General features: G+C 47.3%; 1 protein-coding gene across 1 annotated transcript in view; it reads right to left on the bottom strand.

Moving 5' to 3' along the window:
- Positions 1–19,980, bottom strand: part of STAC (SH3 and cysteine rich domain) — a 97,787-nt gene that overhangs the window by 1,558 nt on the left and 76,249 nt on the right. Inside the window, exons 6-10 of the mRNA XM_015429787.1 lie at positions 19,895–19,976; positions 12,684–12,754; positions 10,916–11,004; positions 8,524–8,575; positions 7,765–7,902 (exon numbers count right to left, since the gene is read on the bottom strand). Coding sequence (XP_015285273.1) covers positions 7,765–7,902; positions 8,524–8,575; positions 10,916–11,004; positions 12,684–12,754; positions 19,895–19,976 — 432 coding nt within the window. The remainder of the gene's footprint in view (positions 1–7,764; positions 7,903–8,523; positions 8,576–10,915; positions 11,005–12,683; positions 12,755–19,894; positions 19,977–19,980) is intronic.

Below are 19,980 nucleotides of genomic sequence, written 5' to 3'. Positions count from 1 at the left end.
ATCCATCCATCCATCCATCCATCCATCCATCCATCCATCCATCCATCCTTTCATGGACACAGTCCTTTGGATACCTCTGTATAAGCTCTACCAACATGAAGGAAAATTCTATTCATTTCTTTAGATATTCCCACCCCTCTTTTCTCCCCAGTAGGGACCCAAAACAGCTTACAGCAACATTTTCCCCACTTCCATTTTATCTTCATAATAAGAACCCTGTGAGGTAAGCTAGGCTGAGAGATGGTGACTGGACCAAGGTCACCCAGTGGCAGAGCAGTGATTTGAACCTTGCTAGTTCGGGCTAAGTAGGAAGATAAGAGTCCAAAAGCATAATGAGTAAATTATATGGATGCTTGGTGGACCGTGCCTGTAAAAGTACAATGAAAATGGGGAAAAACTCTCACATGCAAAACCCATGAATTTCATCAGGGCTTTCCCTGGAAACAGCCTGATAGGCCAGGCTCTCCTGGATTCAGGGCAATACAGACTAGATCTCTTGGCTTGTAGGTTATGAGAAGTGGTGTGGTGTAGAGGTTAGGAGGTCACAGACTATGAGCTGGGAAACTAAAGTTCACACCCCTACTCAGCCACAAAGATCACTGGTTGATCTTGTGCCCGTCTCTCTCTGTCTCAGCCTGATCTGCCCCAGAAGTTTGTTATGAAGATATGGGGGAGGGGGGGAGACCATGAGCCTTTTTTATCCTTGGAATAAAAATTGATAGGTTGGAAGAATGACACAGGCACAGAGACTCTAAACGGACACGCCCATTATCAGGGCTCTTTTTGTAGAAAAAGCCCAGCAGGAACTCATTAGCATAATAGGCCACACCCAACAGCAGAAACTCATTAGGATTGGCTACATTAGGGGTGTGTGGCCTAACATGCAAAGGAGTTCCTGCTCCAAAAAAAGCCCTGGGTTTTGACAACAAACAAGGTAAACAGAATAAGAAGCAAAAGGTGGGTGTGGCTGGATGACCACACTTCTGGTAACATGGGGGTGTGGCCTAATGGGCTAATGAGTTCCTGCTGTTGGGTGTGGCCTATTATGCTAATGAGTTTTGCTGTTGGGTGTGGCCTATTATGCTAATGAGTTTTGCTGTTGGGTGTGGCCTATTATGCTAATGAGTTCCTGCTGGGCGTGGCCAACTTGGGAGCCAGCCGGAACTCCGTTCCTGTGCGTTCCTGCCCAAAAATAGCCCTGGATTTATTTAGTAAATTTGTATTCTGCTTTCTCCCCAACAGGGAACCAAAACGGCTAACAATGCACAGAGAAACAACAGCAACAAACAAGAAAGGGAGAGGAGGCCTTCTGGGTACTTCTGGTTTGTGCTTCTGGGTACACCCAGCCCTTAAACTCCTCTGTACAGAGAGGAGAACAAATTTGTGAGATGTTACTCAGCTGCTGCTAGCTTGCAGGACCTTCTCCAGTTCCTCCCCCATGTTTCCCAACAAAAACAACTTAAGAGCCCCCAGCCCCATGGCCCTTGACGCAGTCCAGGCTCTCCCAAAAGCTAAACATCAGGAGATCAGGGAGGGGCCATGGCTCATTGGTAGAGCCTCAGCTTGGCATGCAGAAGGTCCCAGGTTCAATCCCCGGCAACTCCAGTTAAAAGGACCAGGCAGTAAGTGGCTGAAACCCTGGAAAGCTGCTGCCAGTCTGAGTAGACGACACTATCCTTGATGGACCGAGGGTCTGATTCAGTACAAGGCAGCTTCATCATGTGTGTTCAATGATACATCTCTCATGGAAGATGGTCATTTGCAGTGTCATCTTTAAGCAGAGCTGCACCCTTCAAAATCCACTGAAGTCAACGGGCTTTTAGAAGGGCGCAGCTCTGCTTAGGATGGTCCAGTGAATTTTTAAATAAGAGCTAAACTACTGCAAGGCTAGAGGCGGACAGCAGTCTTTAAAAGGAGCAGAGGCGTCGTTACCCATCCTGTACGCTCTCATTTATTCTGCCCAGTCATTATTTCTGGACAAACTGGCTTGCGTATAAATTGATATATAAAGGGAAGCAGAAAAGGATATGAAATTGGAATTGCTGCTCACGGCAGGGGGAGAGGGGCACAGTCCATCCACTGTTGTCTCTGGCAACCACAGCACACATGTTTTTCGTGTTGCTTCCAAAAATACGCGAACCCTGTTGTTGCAAAGGAGGCAACGTGACGGAAGAAACGTCTCCCTGCCCCACTGGCGACGAGGCCACCCTTTCAACTGCCTCCGAAGAAAAGCCCTGTTGTTTATCTCCTGCCTCGGAGGACCCATGACCAGAAACGACAATGGGGATGTGCAGACATGCCGCAGGCAACGATAGAAGCCCCTATCGTTCCACTTCAACACTCAGTCGTCTGTCTCCAGGCAAAGCTTGACAAGAAGGCCACTTCTGCTTCCTGAGGGGAAGCTCTGTGCTTTCCTTCTGCGCATTCCTCACATATTCGGTCGATGAGTCTGCCATAAGCTGAGCTCGGGCTACAGCAAGATCTGTGAGGCCGGAGGACCCCAGAGGAGTTGTAAGAAACAAAGCCTGTCCTATTAAATTCCATTAATTGTATTTCGAGGCAAAAGGTCCGCAAGCTGCTGAGCCTTTTGGGAGTTATCCTGATTTCACACAATGTAAGGGGGGGGAAAGTAAAAATGTTTCAGAGAAACTGAAAAGGCCCCAGTTGTGAGCCAGCATTGCACAGTGGTTAGAGTGTCAGGCTAGGATTTGGGAGACCCAGGTTCAAATCCCCATGCTGCCACGGAGACTCACGGGGGGGCCGGTCACTCTCCCTCAGCCTAACCTACTCCAAAGTGGTGTTGCTGTGAGGGTAAAATGGAGCTAATGTGGTAGACTGCCTTGGGTCTCATTGGGGAGACAAGCAGGGTATGAGCTGTGTGCAACTTATTTAAGTGTATTTCCATAGGTGCCACTAAGCCACGTTTGTGATTCGGCGTCTGGCTAGAATGCTAGAAATCCAGGGTCAGACCATGAAGTTTACTAGGAGTCTCTAGACCAGCCAGCGTCTCTCAGCTGAACTCTCCTCATAGAGTGGAACATAACCAATACACCTTCGGAAAGGGAATATGGCAGGCAGGGCCGGTGCGTCCATATATGTGAGTTAGGCAGTTAAAGCACCACCTTCACGAGGAGCCTGGCCTGCCCATGGACCCCCCCTGCCCCGCCCCTGTGAGGACTAAAGGCTGCTCTTAAAAGAAACACATCCAATGAAAAAGGAAGGCAACAGTCCTTGGGAGAGCCGGTGCTGAAGATTTCTGGTGTTCACACCCCCGAGGAAGCCCTCCCAGCCGGGGAGGCATCTTCAATTGCGCTGCAGGAGGAAAGGCGTGTGCAAGGGATTCGGCCAAGCACCACAGCTCCTTCGCACCTCCACCGAGCTGGAGCAGGGCTGGGGCAGGGGGGCAGGCGCTCTGGTCTGGAGAATCTGAGAGGGAGGGAAATCCCTGGGAAGCCGTCTAGAAGTTCCTTGATGGGAACCAGGGAGGCAGGCAAGAGCTCTGTGTAAAATGGGGCCGAGTGCACAGAAGACGGGCGACGTGAGACTCTTTTGGCATGGGAGGAGGGTGAATAGATTCCCCCCCCATCCAGCTGCTTCCCGGCTGACTGCAGGCCCCTGCGGGCCCAGGCGCCAGAGAACTTGCCTGGGGTGGCAGCCCCTGCCCCTTGAACAGTCTAAAGGCTGGCTGCGCCTGTGGGGATTTCTCTACTTTTCTGGCCTTTTCGCACTCTTGCTTTCCTTTTGCTGCTCCCGCTGCCCCCAAGGTCTTTTGCTTTGGCGCCGCTGGCTTGGCATGCGAAGGAGCGCTCTCATGACTGATAGGAAACCAAATGAAGAAGCCAGCATGAAATGAGACCACGTGAACCAGGGAGGGCGGGAGGGAGCAGCACCCTCTGCTGGGGGCTGGGGCAGACCTCGGGTCTCCTTCCCAGGGCCCAACGCCTGGCTCTTGGTGGGGTTGGGGGGGGGCCTAGTGTCTCCTTCCAGGGAGCCCTGCAAGGGGTGGGGTTGGGGCCCTGGCCTCACCCACAGAGTGTGCATCCTGTCAAGACACAGAGAGGGAGAGACCTTTCCCATTCCTCCCCGAGGGAGAGCTAGAATAGGAGGGCACCCAGTGAAGCTGACGGGCAAGCAATGCTGAGCAGACAAAAGGAAATGCCACTTTACTCTAGGAGCAGTGACACTGTGGGATCCCTTGCCAGTGGAGACGGTGCCAGCCAAGAGCACAGACAGCTTTCGAAGGACCTGAGAGAGACCCAGGGAGGAGAGGCTGCTTGGTGGCTACTGGCCAGGGTGACTTGGAGGAGCCTCCACCTGCAGAGGCAGACGACCTCTGAAGCCCAGTGGTGGGGTGGAAGGCGGCAGCAGGAAAGAGACTCCTCCTCCTCCTCCGTTGCTGGTTTCATGTGTTGGACTCCAAGCCCCTTGAAAGGCACTTGGTAACTGATCTGTAACCAATGGTGCGTCCGACGAGGGAGCATGATACGCAGATGCTCCTTACCACCTGATGGTAGCTGGACTGGGTGTTCTGTACTAACGGGAGTTTCCAAGTTGTCTTTCATGGCAGACTCATTACAGTGGTTGAGCCATGAGGCATCCTTAGCATGGATCCATGTTCTCACAGTTAAAAAAAGAAGAAGAAAGAAATAAGTGGGAGAGCTTGTACCTGAATAAAACATGGTCTTAAAGGTGCCACTGGACTGCTTTGGTCCGGGGAGCCCGGGGGGGGGGGGGGGCAGAAGGTAGCCTTGTCTAGTGCGCAAAAAAACAACAACTGGCACCGGCCCTGATGGAAGGGTTTATTGAAAGGGTCAGAAAGGAGAGGAGGGAAGTTCCCACAGCCCATCGGGTTTCTCTGCGCTCCTTTCTGATTCTGCCTGTGTCTCCTTTTCTCTAAGAAATCCCTGTGATTGAGCCCTTATCGATATCCTCCAGGCACCACATGCTCAGCATGACATCATTGGGATTTAATCCAGAACCAGTCCCTATTTGCTGCGGCGGTATTTGTAGAGGCTGGAGAGTCAAGTATTCATAACAATCTTTTAAAGACGGTCTGCTGGGCCATGGCTCCCTGCCCCCTCCTGCGCCATTTTCCTTTTCTCTCAGGCCCAAGCGTCGTTACCAAGGTTTATATCAACTTGAAAGCCGAAGGGTACAAAGCCATATAAACACAAATTGCCTCACGGTCTGGGCAAAGCTACCCGGCGTACTTAAGAGAACTAAAAATATCTCTGCCCTGACTGAATTGTGTTATGCGTTACTGCTGTTGATATAATGCCAGGCATAAAAACTTCCTCATCTTCTGTGCCGGCCACTTTTACGATTTGTATATCCCCATCTTGCTGTGTGTCTGTAACTCCCCCTCGTTAATGTGCTGAGGGACTTTGTGTAAAAATTGGCAGGACAGATTTCTGTTTGCCACATTCTGCACTCTTTCAAGCACTGAGGAATCCGCTTTTGGGCTTTTGGAGAGGAGCAAACATTCGAGTGAGCTCTTCTGTCAGTACGTTTGGCTCACAAGAGAGGGTTTGTGGCAAGAATGCGTGTTAATTTATGTAGACACAGCATGCTCTGGTACACTGGTCACCTAAACAGGCTGGCTAGCCAGGGTCCTCGTCACATGAATGTGGATGCTGCACTGAGGTGGCAGCTTCCATGTGTGTCAATCCATCATGTGTTAGTTCATGACGTGGATCCCACAGTTCTCTACATCTCTGTTCTGCCACAGGGTTGCCAACTCTAGGCTGGGAAATTCATGGAGACTGGGCTGCAGAGCCTGGCAAGGGTGGCGCCTGGGGAAGGGAGGGACCTCAGTGAGGTACAATGCCACGGGATCCACTCTCCAAAGCAGCCATTTTCTCCGAGGGACCCCTGTAGCCTCGATATCAATTGTAATCCCAGGAGTACTCCAGGCCATGCCAGCAAGTTGGCACCCTGTGCAATTAAGAGAGTTTGGTGTAGCGGTTAGGAGCACGGACTCTAATCTGGGAGAACCGGGTTTGATTCCCCACTCCTCCACATGCAGCTGCTGGTGTGACTTTGGGTCAGTCAAAAGTTCTGTTCAGAGCTGTTCTTGAAAGAACATTTCTCTCAGAGCTCTCTCAGCCCCGCCTACCTCACAGGGTGTCTGTTGTGGGGAGGGGAAGGGAAAGGGATTGTAAGCCACTCTGAGACTCCTTTGGGTAGTGAAGGGCGGGGTATAAATCCAATCTATTCTTCTCTTCTTCTTCTTAAGCAGGGCCAAGCCTACTTTTCCTGTGACTGAATTCCCTCTCCCTATCCCACTGCTGGGGCAGAGCCTCTCTCTTTCCACTTGTCTCCACCTAACTGATCCAACGTATAACCTAGTTAGGAATGTAAAATGCTTGTAAACCGCTCAGAGCCTCCGGGATTGAGCGGTATAGAAATTGAAAGTATAAATAAATAAATAAATAAATAAATAAACTGCTGCCCTCTCTTAACCTGTGTTTTTATGCAGCTGTAAGAAAACAGGGACATCATTTTTTCTTGCCCCAATGAACAGCAAATGAAGGCACTGGCAAGAAAGGACAGCGGCTGTCTTCTTCAGCTCTTCTAATTAAGTGAGACAATGAGCAAGTCTAGCCTTATTATGGGCTGGCTTTGTCTTAATAGGTTTCACTGCCTAGCATCAGCTACAGGCTGGTGAGAAATGACAAAAACCAGACTCGTATAATTTGTAATAGTAATCGTTTTCATATCAATTATGCCCCAATCTCAGCTCCTTTTTCTTGGAATGAAGGGCTAAGTCCACATGCATTAGGAGGATCAATGACACAAGTGCCTCTCATGGGAACAGCTGTGCCCTGGATGAACAAACACTCTCTTTGTGGAGTTACATGAAGAAGAATAGGAGGAGGAGGAGGAGGAGGAGATTGGATTTATACCCCGCCCTTCACTATTTGAAGGAGTCGCAGCAGCGACTTTCCCTTCCCCTCCTCACAACAGACACCCTTTGAGGTAGGTGGGGCTGAGAGAGCTCTCTCAAGAACTGCCCTTGAGAGAACAGCTCTGAAAGAACTTATGACTGACCCAAGGCCACACTAGCAGCTGCATGTGAACGAGTGGGGAATCAAACCTGGTTCTCCCAGATTAGAGTCCTGCACTCTTTAACCACTACACCAAACTGGCTCTTAACAGCTGTTCCCCAAGTCATTGTGATGTTACCGTCTTTGATCACTGTGTGAATTCACCTCAAATCCCGCGGATTTCTCAGCCTCCGCCCTGTGGTAAATTTCTACCAGTGGAAATTTCCACCCTCTCCTTTGTCTCCTGCTGTGGACCAAGAGGATCCCCAAACTTTTGCTCTTGGGGAATAGGGCTCCTCAGGAACAACATGAATGGGGAGCCAGAGGCCTGCAGTGGGTGGAGAAAAGCAGTAAAAATCACCCCCCCTTCCATTGGAGGAAATTTTCTGTAGGATCCTATATGTGTGTTGGGCTCTACAGCCTTAAATCCCAAACCTAAACACATACCATGGGCTTTAATGGAATTGAGAGACAATGTGATATAGTGGATAAAGTATACTAGGATCTGGTAAACTCAGGTTCAAATCCTCAGTAAACCATGAAACTCGCTGACTGACCTTGGGCTACCCATCCTCTCTCAGCATGACCTACGTCACAGGTTATTGTGCGGATGAAGTGGAGAAGAGGGGAAAAACACTGGATTACAAAACAACAACAACACAGCACCAGTTGCATAAGAAAGGTGGTGGTAAGTCCTCAACATTTCAAGGTAACTCACTTGGTTCTCTTTCAAGGTCATCTGTCCCTGCTCTTTGCATCCAATAAATGTTCGGATACACCTGTAGACCTTTTCGCCTTGCTGTACTCTTTGTACAAAATTTGCAGGAAAAAAGCCAATCCGGTCTTCTATTTTGCCCTGTGGAGAATACATACGACAGACATAATGTGAACATTACTTAATACACACATAGCCTTTTATGTCTGTCTGTCTATCGATCTAATCTCTAGTGTACAGAGGTTGAATGAGACTGTGCACACCCACCTCCTAACCTAATGGCTTGTATCCCCTGGCCTGAGTGGCCGCATTCAAGCCATACCCTACCCTTAAAGGGCAGATAAGAGCCCTTGATTAGCTGCAATAAGATGATGGCACAGCACTGTGCAGATGCGAAGGAGATGTGGCCACTCCAATAGGGTGTGAGTCAAAGGAAATCCTGCTGGTCACCCTGCCCCCTCCCCTCTGGGGAAGACTGTTCATTGTGGGTGCTGTGCCTCGTAAGGGCTTCATTAGAGTGCTGGGAAGTATCACTAATGCCTGCCATCATCCTACAAGGTGAGCTACAAAGGAACAAAGTACCCTCCTGCACCAGAGCTACGAGCACAGCACTCAAACTATGCTCCGGTGCAGTGAAGCACATGATCAGACTGTAAACGGTTGCGCATGGATTCATCCAGCGTTAAAAATTTGTACTATACTATTGAGGGGTTGGGGGTTTTATTTGTTCTTTGAATACAGCTTAGATTATTTTGATTGTACCTTCCACCAGTCTTCATTTGAGTCCTCCAGAAGTGTAATCCTATCTCCTGGTCTGTAATAAGGAAACATAATTATTGAGAATTTTGAGGTTATGTGTCATGGCACCACAGCATCCCACAACATCTTCAGTCTGCTAGAAGGCCCCTAGAGCAGTGGTTCTCAACCTTCCTAATGCCGCGACCCTTTAATACAGTTCCTCATGTTGTGGTGACCCCCGACCATAAAATTATTTTCGTTGCTGCTTCATAACTGTAATTTTGCTACTGTGATGAGTCGTAATGTAAATATCTGATATGCAGGATGTATTTTCATTGTTACAAATTGAACATAATTAAAGCATAGTGATTAATCACAAAAACAATAAGACCATCGAAAATTTGTGTTTTCCGATGGTCTTAGGCGACCCCTGTGAAAGGGTCGTTCGACCCCCAAAGGGGTCGCGACCCACAGGTTGAGAACCGCTGCCCAAGAGGCACCAGGTTATTTCTAAGTTTCAGCCAACCCATCGGCCTCATTCCAGCTAAAATTCATTTTGAAACCAATGGAAGAAGATGGGACAGTTTTACAGATTCTGGGGCTCTGGGCAAAAGTCCAGGATAAGCCCCCAGAATCATTGCCAACCCTCTGCCACCCCCCAGACTGGGGCCAAGCAAGGGGTTGGTCTTACCCTATCTGAGATGAGCAGGAGCTCCTGTGGATCCTGTGGATATGGTACCAGTTTTGTAATCTAATAAAGCATAACGCTTCCTTGGAAACGTGTGTGGAGATTTACTTGCTGCTGAACCTGACACCTGCTGCCCAGGTCCTAGATGGGACAGGTGTAAGTGGTGGCAGGAGCCTGCTCTTCTCCTTCTTTTCCCCTTCTTTCAGGTGGGTGGTTTCCCCACTCCCCATGTGTGGTGCTCAGGGCAGCTGCCCCCATTGGCTACGACCGCCCCTACTGGAACAGAATCTTGTCCATCAATGGGAACAGACTCAATAACTGGTACTTGAAGCCAGAAGTGAAGAACTTCATGCAGTTACTCTCCGTTCAGGGGACAACTTGTAGTCCCTATCTTGCCATCTGCCCCTCCAGGCCAAAGTCCTTATATAAGACAGTAGAAAGCATGTAGGTGGCTATTGGGCTAGCACAGACTTTCAGCTCTCATCTTCCCTTTCTCCAGCTGGTCAGGAGGTGGCAGATGAGACAACAGGAGTGGTTAAATGGTAGGATGAGGCACTTGGTGGAGGAGGCAAATCGTGCTTCAGCAGTGTGATGCTCGGTAGCTGTCAGGGTGATTCACCTGTTGGCTTTAGATATCGGCTCAAAGATTTCACCCATCTTTAAGACAGACTACATATAATACAGGAAACCATGTGATGAAATGGCCCTTTTTTAAAATAGTAAAAGATGCTTTAGGAGCAGGAGATTGGGAATGGAGAAGTTGTGGGGGAACAGGGGTGAGAGAAGAGAAGTGGGAAAACATGTCTGAAACCTTATGTCCTACCACACACTGCTTGTCTTATCCCAATGACCCCTACTGAGGTTAAAAGGGATCATGGGGCTATTATGTGTGTAATGCCTAGCTTACCCTGTGCGTATTCAGCCATATAAGAAAAAATGGGCTTTCCTGAAGGCATTCATGAAACATACATCCAGTTAACAAGGAGTGTGATAATAATGACATGTTGGAGACAATTTTTTGTGGATTTTCATAGAACAAATTTCCTTATTTAAATGTTAACTTTTATGCAAACCTTGCCCATTCTATTTATGACACATACTAGAAGAAGAAGAAGAAGAGATTGGATTTATACCCTGCCCTTCACTACCCAAAGGAGTCTCAGAGCGGCTTACAAACTCCTTTCCCTTCCCTTCCCCACAGCAGGCACCCTGTGAGGTAGGTGAGGCTGAGAGCTCTGACAGAAACTGCTCTTTTTCAAGAACAGCTGTGCCAGAGCTTGTGACTGACCCAAGGTCACATCAGCAGGTGGAAGTGGAGAAGTGGGGAATCAAACCCGGTTCTCCCAGATTAGAGTCCGTGCACTTAACCACTACACCAAACTGTGTGTCAGTTCCATACCCAAGTCTTGCAATTTATATGATGCAGTCACTCAGGAGGGTCATTTCAGACAAACAAAGTATAACTTTATTCAGACCAAAGAGCCTGAGAAAAAGAAAGGAGAGAGGGGCCCTGAAGAGCAGCTGCTCGGAACCGCTGATCTAGAACAACTCTAGATTCTGGTACACTGGAACTATAATACCTGGAGTGACCTCTGAATCTAAGACAGTCTGTGCATTAATTCATATACCTGATCCTGATCATCACAGAGATCCCCAACTGCTACCCACAATTCCATGAATTCACAGGTCAGATCTGTGAAATACAGCTCGAACACGCAATAACTTTACCTCATTTCCAAATCTTCATTTTCTTGTGGGACAAATTTGTACAAGGCAACGTAGGCATTCATCTGCAATGTGTCTTTACTAAGAGATCCCTTCAGAACAAAGAAAAATAAATCTTTGTATAGATTACTTTTGTAAACGCAGTGTTTTCAGTATGGTAAAACCGAAGACAAAGACAGATTTCAAATTATGCAGGTGGGGCGCTGCATAATTCTTGTTTATAGAAGAATGGGGAACAAAATTTGAGGAATGAGGGATTTTGGTTTGGTCAATAAGGACGAGGAACAAAAGCTAGGTTGGGCTGGAACTGGGCCGAGTTTTTGGTTTTATAATACAGTTGGTGACTTCTGCTACTTAAGCGTCTTTGAAGACCATTATTGAAACTGAATGGGGCACCAGCTCTCCAGATTACGGCCATGGAGCCCACACTCTGAAATCTGTTCAACCCCCCCTTTTTATACCACAAATCAGACCCTCATTGTCATGCAACCAGACCTGTATGGAAGTTGCTTCTCCATGATGTAATCACAAGCAGCCCAACAGTTTGTATGAACACAGGAATTGTGTGGACATGGCTAATCACACAAGTCTCCCCCATCCACCACTCATAATATGCATACCCCCATTGCCTTGGCCTTGAAAACCTTTTGATTTTTCCAAGTAGGAAAACTAAAAGAGACAGAGAGAAAGAGAGAGAATCCCAATAGATATTCTCCCACTCCCTTCCCAAGCAATATTGCTTGATTTCTGAGAAGACGGCAGGGTGAATTCACTAGATCCAACTCCCCTGCTGCTGGGGCCCTCTAGAAGTGACACTCCTGACACCCTTTGGAACATCATTCCCCTGAGACAGACAGAGCAGTGCTCAAATCCCCATTTTGCAATGACGCCTGCTGTCCTCAGCCCAGGGGTTCTCTCTGAGCCTCACCTACCACACAAGGTTACTGTGAGCAGAGGTCATTTCGGGGGGGATCGCAGTTCTCCCGGGTGAGGGACGGGGGGGGCACATGACGAAGCCGCCCCCCCCTGCTTCTGGCTGCCCCGCTTCCGGCCCTCATTCAGCCAGGAGGAGGCAGGAGAAGAGGGAGGGTAAGTTGCTTCCTCCCTGCCTCTCCCCACCCCTGCCTGCCTGGGGTCAGGGAGGGCCTTCGCGGGGCTTCCTTGCACTCCCGTCGGCCTTGCAGGTCCACTGCCGGGCCCCTCATGGGGCTCGGCAGTGGAGCTGGAAGGCCGGCAGCGGCGGCCGGGACCGTTGGGGTCGGGGTGTGTGGCCTTATGACACACTTCCGGTGATGTCAGGGGGTGTGGCATGTGCTAATGAGTTATGCTAATGAGTCCCCCTAGCTCTTTTTCTACGAAACGACCCCTGACTGTGAGGATAAAATGAGGAAGGAAGAAGAAGAAGAACTGGTTTTTATACCCCACTTTTATCTACCCCGAGGAGTCTTAAAGCAGTTTACAACCACCTTCCCTTCCTCTCCCCACAACAGACATGCTGTGAGGTAGGTGGGGCTGAGGGAGTTCGGAGAGAACCCAAGGTCACCCAGCAGGCTTCGTGTGGAGGAGGACTGAGGAATCAAACCCGGTTCTCCAGATTAGAGTCTGCCACTCTTAACCACTACGCCATGCTGGCTAACCCTGAGATCCACATATAATGTCCCAAGAGCCTTAGTGGGTGGGCAGGACATTAGGCAGGATACTAGGCAGGTAGGCGTAAAGACAAACCTCTTCAATACAATATGCACTATTTACTGTCTTATTAAAAAGTCACCTGTACAAGGGAGTTTATGTTCTTCGCTTCATCTCCGAAATCTGTTGTACCGTTTACTGAGTATGTAAATACTGTAATCAGAGAGACAAGAAACATTATTATTATTGTTAATCCAGTTGCTCAAGCCAGTCAGATGCATGGTGTATTTGCTTATTCCAATGGCGTCATATTAATTTCTCACTTTCACTTAGGGTTGCTAACTCCATGTTAGGAGATCCATGGAGATTTGGGGGTGAAACCTGCAGGGGGCGGGGTTTGGAGAGGGGAAGGACCTCAGCAGGGTATAATGCCAGAGAGTTTATCTACTTATTTAATTAGGTTTATTCCCTGCCCTCCCCAACGAGTTCATCCTCCACCGGAGCCCGTTCCTTCAGAGGAACTGATCTCTGTCGTCTGGAGATAACTTATTCCAGGAGATCTACGGGCCCCAGCTGGGGGCTAGCCAGGGCCGGCTCACCCACTAGGCGAACTAGGCATTCGCCTAGAGCGCCAGGCCCTGGATGGGACGCCAAGCTGTGCCTCCCCCCTCCCCCCTTTGGTGGTGGCAGGGGGGGAGGCAGTGGTGGCGGCAGCAAAAGGGTGGCTGGCTCCAGAGGGCTCCAGGTCTCCAGGCCCCACCGGGAGGTTGGCATCTGCGCCACAAGGCAGCCTCACCTAGGGTGCAGAAACACCTTGAGCCGGCCCTGGGGCTAGCAACCCTACTTTCTGTCTCATTCTGAAGAGATTTGGAGACTTTTACCAACACCAAGCAGAACTTTCTGTGGATGAAACAGTTAAGGTGTGCCCCATATCATCCTCAGGAGATCTTAAGTAGAGGACTGTCAGCACAAATCGTATTGGTGTTTTGGCAAAGATTCCTTTACAAATTTGAATTTGCTATTTCTTCTTTGATGTATGTACGGCGTGATAGAAAGTTGTGGATGAAGGGGGAAAGAAAGGATTAAATATTTTGTGTCAAAAAGTTCAGCTCATCGCATATATTTCCCCATTTCTCAAATAACACACATCTTCCAGATACACTTAACAGTATATCTTTGCGTTTCAGAGATCCACAAGATTGGTGACGATCAGGATTTACAGTCAACCAGATTTCTGTGTAACTACATCCAGTGATACATCTCAACCATTGGTATGCCATTCTAAAACCTTGGTTCAGGGTGTTGACATGGCAACAAACCGCAGCATCAGTTCATAGCATCAAAATTATTAATAGAATCAACTTTGCTGCGTATGGAAATAATTCCATAATCAAAGGCCCTGGCATACTGTGCTACTGGTGGGAAACACTTCCGCTACCCCTTTGTAACTCTGGATGAACTCATCGCCTGTCGAAGCAATAATGACAGTCATTATTGTGCCTGGAACGGGGACCAGCCAGGAGGAGAGGGAGAGAAGGACAACACAGACACAGCAGACTGGGAAAAATCAGGCTACCGCTTTATTATTTATGTATTTATTGGACTTTTATCCTGCCCTCCCCTGCACTGCAGGGCTCAGGGCAGGTTACAACAAGAAGTAAAACAATCCACAATTAAACAATCAACACTGTTTGACAAAACAATAAAAACTATAATAATACATACAATACCAGATGGCGATCTGGCATACTTGGGGATTGCTCCCAGAAATTACTGCATATAAGTGCACCCATGATGGACCAGTTCTGGGTAGTAGGCAAAAGCCAACACCATACCAGATGGGACAGTATGAACGATGCAGCAAGGTAGGGCAAGTAGATCAAGGTAGAGCAGCGGAGGCTGATGTGTAGTTGAATGATTATCGGTTCCTTGGCTCACAGCCTGACTGCTGAAAGCGAGCCCCTCCCCAACCTGCCTGCTGGGGATAACTAAAGGAAGAGCCACTGTTTCCAGCCTGTCCTGACTTCTTGGAGGTGTGGTCAGTGAGGCCACCTCTACACACCCTGTACTTGCAGGCATAGCAGAGAGGACTAGCGACATCAGAATTTAAATATTAAAAAGATGGAGTGGGAAAGCGGTTCTTTCTGGCAGACGGCTCTGAATACCCAGCCTGCCTGCTCCCCCCTCTTTTTAAATGTCCAGTGCAGACCACATCAGAGCTGCTTGCCTTCAAGTCTACCACCTTTTGCCATGCAGTGGTCCAAAGGGAGCAGGGCCACAGAAAGCAGTCACAATTGCCCAGTGTCCTCCTGCTCCTTCCCCCTCCGCCACCCAGGCAAAACACAGTCTTCAGCCTAAGGTTGGGAGTGGAACTTCTGTAGCTTTGAAAGTATGCCTCGGCAGCCTCAGTACTGAACACATAGTATGGAGACAGTCATGGCACAACACTGGCACCATTACTATTAAAGTGCTATCACTGGACAACAAAAAATGATTTTCTGACTTCACTTATACCCTGCTTTTCTTTCCAATGGGGACCTAAAGAAGCTTACATTGTTCTCCTCTCCTCCATTTTATCTAGGGGTATGTGATAAGTATATACCGAGCTGAATAAATACCTGGAAAATACCAATAAGGTATTTTCTGGGTATTTATTCAGCTGAATACAGATTAGAAATCTGTATTTGGCTACCAATAGCTGTGCCCGAATAAAAGCCAATATTATTTGGTGTCTCTTTTAATGCCTTCTGAGGCGGTGTGTCTTGGAAAGTGGACTCTGCAAGAATTTAAAGTTTAAATCCCTTCTCCATTATATCCTATGAGGACAGTCCCCATAGGGTATAATGGAGCTGAATAAATCCAGGTTTTCCCGAGTATTTCCCCAAATCCCAATACAAAACTGATACTGGTATTCAGGAATGTTTGGGAATACTGATATTTTTCAGGTCCAATAGACCCGAATCGTAAACCCCCCCTTTTTTTGCACACCCCTAATCTTACCCTTACAACAACAGCTGTGTGAGGTAGGTTATGCTGACAGTATACAAAGATTGGTCCAAGGTCACCAAGCAAAATTCCATGGCAAAGTGGGGATCTCCCAGGTTTTAGTCCAATTTCCTAACCACTACACCACAATAACTCTTACATTAGGTCAGGCATCTTGCCAGCTTTTGGCTTTGCAACTTGCAGCCATTTGCTGGAATCCTACAAAAAACAAATACCTCAACACTTTTTATCAAATCCTCAAGGAATCTGATTGTGAAGCAGCCTTCCGACTACAGAGCTACTGCCACATCCCAGGGCATGATGGTTTGAGGGCCACCCTGCGAATTAACATCTCCCCATGTGGTTTGAAATTTTGGCACAGCAGCTTGCTACTCTCTTAGCTAAAATAAAGAGAGCATTTGACTTTCTCCTCCATGAAGACATAAAACATAGTTCTGGAGTCTCACAGCCATCACTTAGGTCATTAAATTGCTGAACATTACAATATTTAACTTTTTATGCCAAACAATGGGGTTCAGAAAAGGAAATGGAAGGCAAGTGCTTCTGCAGTGCCCTGACCTGGATAGCCCTGGCTAGGCTGATCTCATCAGATCTCAGAAGCTAAGCAGGGTCAGCCCCGGCTAGTATTTGAATGGGAGACCACCAAAGAAAGCAGGAAGTTACATGGAGGCAGGCCATGACAAACCACCTCTGAACATCTCTTGCCTTGAAAACCCCATGGGGTTGCCATGTGCCTGTGACCTGAAGGCGCTTTCCACCACCATTACTTCTGCAATTTATTTTCTTGCAATTGCACTCTTCATATTTTTCCCCTCAGACCAATGTATCTGCCAAGTGATAACACATATTATGCACCTGATGAAGCAGGCTCTAAGTCCATGAAAGCTTATTGCACAATATATGGGTTAGTTTCTAATATGCAATAAGACTCTTTTGTGTGTTTAGAAAGACCTTCTTTGGGGTTTCTACTTCGGGTCTCCCATGTTTCAGGCATTCTTTGTTCCTGCAGTGATAAACTCAGCTCATAAGTGCCAAGTAACCAGTATTAAATCACACCCTTTACATGTGGAAGTTGCCATGTTCAACATTAGTATGTCCATTTAAAGGGCTTCAAGTGATAGAGAACCGAGTGTCTTGCGAGTGTTTTGGAAAGATGGTATTAGAACAAGCACTACTGTGCTAGATGTGTCTCTTTGTCTTTCAGGTTCTGATGTTACTTTCAGTAGTACTTACAAAGGAAATATAAATGGAAGATTTAAACGTTTAAGGTGGAAGTGATGCTCATATTCAACAGACTTTTGAAAGTTACATATGTTTGAAAACAGTTACATGCAAAAGCCTATGCAAAAGCCAGTAAATTAAACACATTAGCTTTAAAGCACCCTGTCTGGCTCATTATGCTAGCCAGATAGGGGAAAGGAATGCCTGCAACCTTCTGTTTTCTATTCTTTCAACCTTCTTGTTGTTGTTCAGTCACACAGTCGAGTCTGACTCTTCGCGACCCCATGGACCAGATCCCGCCAGGCCTTCCTGTCTTCCGCCGTCCTCTGAAGTTTGCTCAATTTCATGTTTGTTGCATCTATGACACTGTCTAACCATCTCATTCTTTGCCATCCCCGTCTTCTTTGACCTTCAATCTTTCCCAGCATCAGGGTCTTCTCCAGAGAGTGCTCCCTTCTAATTTGGTGGCCAAAGTATTTGAGCTTCAGTTTAATCATCAAAGGCTCCTAAGTAAGCTCAAAAATCATGGGATAAAAGGACAAGTCCTTTTATGGATCAAAAACTGGCTAATTAATAGAAAACAGAGAGTGAGTATAAATGGGCAGTTCTCCCAGTGGAGGGGTGTAAGCAGTGGGGTACCACAGGGATCAGTACTTGGTCCACTGCTTTTTAACTTGTTCATTAATGATTTGGAGTTGGGAGTAAGCAGTGAAGTGGCTAAATTTGCGGATGATACGAAGTTGTTCAGGGTGGTGAAAACCAGTGAGGATTGTGAGGCACTCCAAAGGGATCTGTCAAAGATGGGCGAGTGGGCGTCAACATGGCAAATGGGGTTCAATGTGGCCAAGTGCAAGGTGATGCACATTGGAGCCAAAAATCCTAAATATAAATACACGTTGATGGGGTCTGAACTGGCAGAGACTGATCAAGAGAGAGATCTTGGAGTTGTAGTAGATAACTCACTGAAAATGTCGAGACAGTGTGTGACTGCAATAAAGAAGGCCAATGCTATGCTGGGGATTATTAGGAAGGGTATTGTAAACAGATCAGCCAATATCATAATGCCGCTATATAAATCAATGGTGCGACCTCATCTGGAATACTGTGTGCAATTCTGGTCACCACACCTTAAAAAGGATATTATAGCTTTGGAAAAAGTGCAGAAAAGGGCAACTCGAATGATAAAAGGGTTGGAACACTTTCCCTATGAGGAAAGGTTAAGGCGCTTAGGGCTCTTTAGCTTGGAGAAACGACGACTGAGGGGTGACATGATTGAGGTTTATAAGATTATGCATGGGAAAGAGCAGGTAGAGAAAGAGGTACTTTTCTCCCTTTCTCACAATACAAGAACCCGTGGGCACTCCATGAAATTGCTGAGCGGTCGGGTTAGAATGGATAAAAGGAAGTACTTCTTCACCCAAAGAGTGATTAACACTTGGAATTCACTGCCACAGGAAGTGGTGGCGGCTACAAGCATGGACGGCTTCAAAAGGGAATTAGATAAGCATATGGAGCAGAGGTCCATCAGTGGCTATTAGCCACAAGGTATAGATAGGGACTCTGGGGCAAGTGATGCTCTGTCATCTTGGTGCTTGGGGGGGGGGTCAACAGTGGGAGGGCTTCTAATGTCCTGGCCCCACTGGTGGACCTCCTGATGGCACTGGTATTTCTGGCCACTGTGGGATACAGAGTGTTGGACTGGATGGGCCTTTGGCCTGATCCAACATTGGCATCTCTTATGTTCTTATGTTCTTATGTTCATTATCTGGCCTTCCAGGGAACAGTCAGGGTTGATTTCTTTTAGGATTGACTGATTTGATCTTCTTGCAGTCCAAGGGACTTTTGCCAGCCTCCAAAGTTTTCAGCTTTTTTCCTGTGAATGCTATGTAAATTATTTCTTTTTACAATAACAAACCATTGTTTAACTTCTTAAGACCAGTTGTACCAGTTGTGAGCACAGGGTTGAGATTCATGATATATGCAGTTACCCTGTACTGGATCAGACAACTCCCTCAAACCTACTTGACTTCATGTGTTTACATCTCAAAGGCCCACAGGAACTTTGGGAACACAACAAAAGTTTTACCACTTCCACAATCTATGCAGACTCATTAAATCTACAATGAGGAAAATTCTGGAGTAGCTACTTTATAATTTATACACTGAGCTTCTGAAAGGACAGGTGTAAAGAGATCCCGTGTTGATCAAAAGGACTGCTGATATGCTCTCACTGATGTTTCTTTGGAGGCTTGACAAATGTGCTCACAACTCTGTCAGCAAGCTTCTTGTACAATGCCAAGTTATGCAGATTCCATTGTCAGCAGTTCTTTTTAATGTAGAAGAGGTAAAGTGGTAAACAGAGGTCTGATGACATTTTATCTTGATTAGACGATTTTCTGTCTGTAAGAATGAAACTCCTCCTAGGAGAGGTATGTATTCCTGAGATTTTTTTTGGCTGTCAAGTTGAAGCCAATTTATGATGACCCCGTAAGGTTTTCAAGGAAAGAGACTTTCAGAGGTGGTTTACCAGTGCCTGCCTCCACATAGCAACCCTGGTATTCCCTGGTGGTCTCCTATCCAAATACTAACCATGGCTAACCCTGCTTAGCTTCCAAGATCTGGCAAAAATGGGCTAGCCTGGGCTGTCCAGGTCAGAGCGATTAGGAAAACAGGAACTATTTAATGGGAAAAAACCTTTGGGATGACAGCAGGAGATGGACTATGGCTCAGTGGTAGAGCAGAAGGTCCCAGGTGTAATCCTCAGTATCTCCAGCTAAAAGTATCAGGCAGTAGATGATGCAAAAGACCTGGGAATGCAGTCAGAGTAGACAATATGGACCACGACAGACCCGCTATAAGACAGCTCCATGTGTTCAGCAAGGACTGGAAAACCAGCCCTATTAATCTTAGTGGGAGAGTTGTGGTAACTCCAAAATTTGGCTAACACTTCAAGCAGACTAGAAAACCCACCGCATGTATGACTAATTTCATAGATTATGTTTGTACAAATATATCAGAATGGCAGATGATTGACAGAAAAACCACGTCTGAAAAAAAAGACAGAAATGATCATTGGCCTTCAGTTTGAACATCAGAGATCATGGAGAATGTTCACCTCACACTTACCACTGTTACTGCGTTTTCTGTTTACATCACACATGCTTCCCGGACTATCGCCTTCCTCGGGAACCTCTGCCAAGTCTGATGTCTAC

This window comes from Gekko japonicus, unplaced genomic scaffold (assembly GCF_001447785.1).
Source record: "Gekko japonicus isolate JY-2015 unplaced genomic scaffold, Gekko_japonicus_V1.1 scaffold1034, whole genome shotgun sequence".
Classification (NCBI taxonomy): Eukaryota; Metazoa; Chordata; class Lepidosauria; order Squamata; family Gekkonidae; genus Gekko; species Gekko japonicus.
The sequence above is the reverse complement of the archived record's forward strand: the minus strand, read 5'-3'. Positions and strand labels throughout refer to the sequence as shown.